Here is a 4,219-nt window from a genome sequence, read left to right on the forward strand (position 1 = left end):
ATAAGCCCCGGCTCATCTCTCTATGTTTTTCAGGATATTCTTACAACTTCTTTGGTGAAGTATGGAAATTTTATATTGATATGTCATTGCTTAGTGAATGGGATCTGTGCCATAATCTATCCAATTAAGTACTTAATTGCTTAAATTGTTAGTGTTCAATTTTGTCAGGTACGAAGCAGAATGTGTCCAAACAGTTGTTGACAACATAATTGCTCGATTGAATCAATCCATTCAAGCCTCTACTATCCTTCAAAAGAACTTAGTGGGATTGGATTCTAGCGTTAACCATATAAGTAAGTTGTTGAGAATGGAACCCAATGGTGTTCAATTTATCGGAATTTGGGGGTATGGGAAGTATTGGCAGGACAACAATTGCACGAATTGTTTTGAAAACGTTTTCGAGCCAATTTGAAGGAGTATGTTTTCTTGCAGATATTAGAGAAAGCCAAGGCAAAATGAGTGAATTACAAAAGACCCTTATAAAAACAATCTCAAATGGACCAGTAGATAATATAAGCAATGTGCATGATGGAATGGATATGATAATGACAAGGTTTAAAGAGAAAAAAGTTTTGATTGTTCTTGATGATGTAGATCACGTGGGACAATTACGGAAATTAGCCGGAGATTATGTTTGGTTTGGTGGGGGTAGTAGAGTGATTATAACTACAAGAGATGCGGGGGTATTGCGTTCCCATGGAGTTGATGAAAAGTATATATATAAAGTAGAAACGTTGAGAGAGAAGGAAGCTATTCAATTGTTTAGATCGCATGCCTTTAAACAGAAAGCTAAAACTGGCGTGGAAGAACTGTGTGGACCAGTTGTGCATTATTGTAAGGGTCTTCCACTAGCTCTTAAAGTTTTGGGGAGTTCTCTTTGTGGACTAGAGGCTATTGAGTGGGAAAGCACTTTAGAGAAACTCAAGGACACCCCAGATGAGTTTTGATATACTAGATCCCAAAAACCAAAAAATCTTTTTACATATTGCATGTTTTTTCAGGCACGAGGAGGAAGAATATGTAAAAAATGTGCTTAAAACTTGTGATTTGCATCCAGTCATTGAAAAATCTCTTATATCAGTTCTGGAAGGAAGAATTGAGATGCACGATCTAATCCAAGATATGGGTTGGCATATTGCAAGAGAGGAGAAACCTAGGAGCAGGGTATGGGAGTTTGAGGATACAGAAAAATGGTAAGGTATATATATGTATATTTCGATAGTAGCAAAATTAATTAGTAGTTAATTCCTAGCTTGAAGATTTATTTTATTTTATTTCATTCTTTCAGGAGCTTACTAAACACATAGAATGTATTTTATTCCCCTATACTACATATGGATTTTGGCGGCAAAATGATGAGAATATTAGCAGTGCCTTTGAAGCTTTGAAGATACTCATAGGTAAACAGCCGTCCGTTGAAGCTTTGAAGCTTATAGTTAATAATTTTGACGGTGATGTCAAGGATAATTATCAGTTTCCTAGCAGCTTGAGGTGGCTTCATTTCCCATATTATCCTTTCCGTTCATTACCCACAAGTTTTCATCCCTCTAGCATGGATACGAATCCATCAGAGCTTGTTGGGCTTTGTCTGCGCAGTAGTTCTCTTCAAAATTATATATATTCTTTTTTTTTCATTAATTGATTAATTAGCTTAAACTAATTAATTATTTTATTCTCCATCTTCTTCTACTCTTGCACGCATGCATGCAGGAATTGAATCAACTTACCTATTTGGATCTTAGCTCTTCCCGTTCTTTGCTAGAGACTCCAAATTTTGATATAATGCCGAATTTGGAAAAATTATACCTTTCACGTTGTGAGAAATTAATAGAGAGAAGCTTATTTTATTGGATTTAAGTTATTGCGATAGATAACGCTTCCCAGCTTTATTCAAGTTTCATCTCTTCAATTTCTCAAACTTGAGGATTGCCCATTAGAAAATTTTCCAGAAATCCAGAAAAAGTAGTGGATCTGAATTTACAATTCATTCGGATTAGAGAATTGCCCCCATCAATCCAGCAACTATGTGGGCTCACCAAGCTGAGTTTGTTTTTCTGTGAGCATCTTGAATGTCTTCCTAACAACTTATGTGAGCTGAAAAGTCTTAAAGTTCTCAAGCTTCAATCTTGCATGAAACTAAAGTCATTGCCACAAAACCTGGGCAACCTGTCAAATTTGGAAGAGCTTCATGTATACAGGACTGCCATTTTTCAACCCCCATCTTCAATAATGCAATTGAGCTCACTTGAATGCTTGTGTTGGAAAGGCAACCAGGAGTTTAATTTGATGAAGAGACAAGTCTAGAATTTGTTCGTTGTGTATCAGGTTTGTGCTCACTAAAAAGGCTAGCTACAACTCTCTAATTTTAAGACCATCAACGAACTCCCTTTAGAGCTTGAACGATGCTTGATCTCATTGGAATATTTGAATCTTGAGAGAATCAATTTTGGTTATTTACCTAAAAGTTTGAGTCAACTCTCTCAGATCACCTTCAATACCTTGACATCAGAGATTGTGAAAATTTTAAAAAGTTGCCAGAGCTTCCAAAAACTATAAGCGAACTATATGTGGATTTCCATTTTGCCTTTAGAAACAAGTCAAGCAACATAGCTATGTTAGCAATCAATTCAAGTACCCCTCAGTCTCATTCGCCCCTTGTGATCGGTATGGTTGGCTCGAAGTTAAAACCTTTTTAGCTAAGAAGAGCAATCAATTTCCATTTCACAGGAAGACTCCTTTTAGTGTTAGCTACTCAAGCTCTCATGGTTACACTCACTTGAAATCATTCAAATACCGACGCTACAACTCAAATAGGATCGGATCTCCTTTAATCTCAATTCTTGTTGGTATAGTACACAATTTGTCGGATTTGTTGTACTTATTTTTTCTCACAACGCATGGGGACCACACTCGTACCAAGGCTTAGATGACGGAAGTTATTCTCATTGTTTGATTAAAGCCAAACTGTCATCACATAATGATATTAAAAATGAAGATCTTGAAACAAAATGTGTGATACCCAAAGATAACAGAACAAGCCTTATTTGCTTGGTCTACCTCCCATTTAGTAGTTTGTGGCCAGAATCTAAACCTATGATGGAAGCAAATCATTATTCAAGATTCGAGGTGAAACTTGATGAGTATTTGAGAGGTTCAGCAGATTGGGGCATTAATTTATTGTACAAAAGGTATATTTCAAATTTTCCTTCCCCTCATATGTTTACATTCAACTTTTTAATGCTCTATATTAGGTATATTTTTTTTTACAATGTAATATCTTTTCATAGCTACTTTCTCAATATATAAAACATAAAGAGTCAATAAAGCTCGAACTCATAACCTCACACATGAGGGAGCTAGTAACTTGGTGCTACTGGACCACAAGGTCCTTGACTATTAGATATACTTTATTACTAGATAACTTTTATTTTTTCCTTTGTTTTAGTTTTCTGTTTTATTACAATCATTATTGCATTACAATCATTATTGCATGGACCATGGTCCACACAGCTGTGTGGACCAAAAATGAAAAGTACATTATTTTTGTACTGAAGGTACATTATTTTTATATTGTAGGTACATTATTTTAGGGTACATTATTTTTGTACTGAAGGTACATTATTTGATATATACTGTCAAATAATGTACCTTCAGTACAAAAATAATGTACCTTCAGTATAAAAATAATGTATTTTTTATTTTTGGTCCACACAGCTGTGTGGACCATGGTCCATGTAATAATTTGCCGTTTTATTAAGGGTAGGGCCGAAATCATAACAAGTATAATTATATAGTTTTTACTTTTAAATTTGATGAATTAAAAAATGTGCTTTCAGCCCAATAGAAGCAAGAGAGGATATGGCTAATTACCATGGGAGTGATCCAGGTACTCTACATTACCCCTTTTATACTATTATTATATATTATTTTATTGTGTTATATTAAGAATATTCATACTCTTTAACATTTTATATTAACATCTATGGAGTATTTAACAAATTAAAAGAAAAAAACAAAACGTCCTTACAATTAACGTAACAATTAGGTACTAATATTTTATAAATTATTTTAATACATGAAAGAATAAATGCTACTCGTCAACCCAACCTTAATTTGTTTCATTTGATACATACACATGTTATTTAATGGTCAAATAACTCTATTAACCCGATTACTAGGGCAACCCCAATCAAGAGCAACCTAGGTTGTTTTGTCTTCT

The 4,219-nt window shown here is 34.4% G+C and overlaps 1 protein-coding gene across 1 annotated transcript; it reads left to right on the forward strand.

Annotated features, from left to right (window-relative positions):
• The first annotated feature begins 317 nt into the window (after positions 1-317).
• Positions 318-947, forward strand: LOC116006500 (TMV resistance protein N-like). The gene has a single exon (XM_031246943.1). The coding sequence runs from the start codon at positions 318-320 to the stop codon at positions 945-947; it is 630 nt and encodes a 209-aa protein (XP_031102803.1).
• Positions 948-4,219: the final 3,272 nt, after the last annotated feature.

Source organism: Ipomoea triloba, chromosome 1 (assembly GCF_003576645.1).
Source record: "Ipomoea triloba cultivar NCNSP0323 chromosome 1, ASM357664v1".
Classification (NCBI taxonomy): domain Eukaryota; kingdom Viridiplantae; phylum Streptophyta; class Magnoliopsida; order Solanales; family Convolvulaceae; genus Ipomoea; species Ipomoea triloba.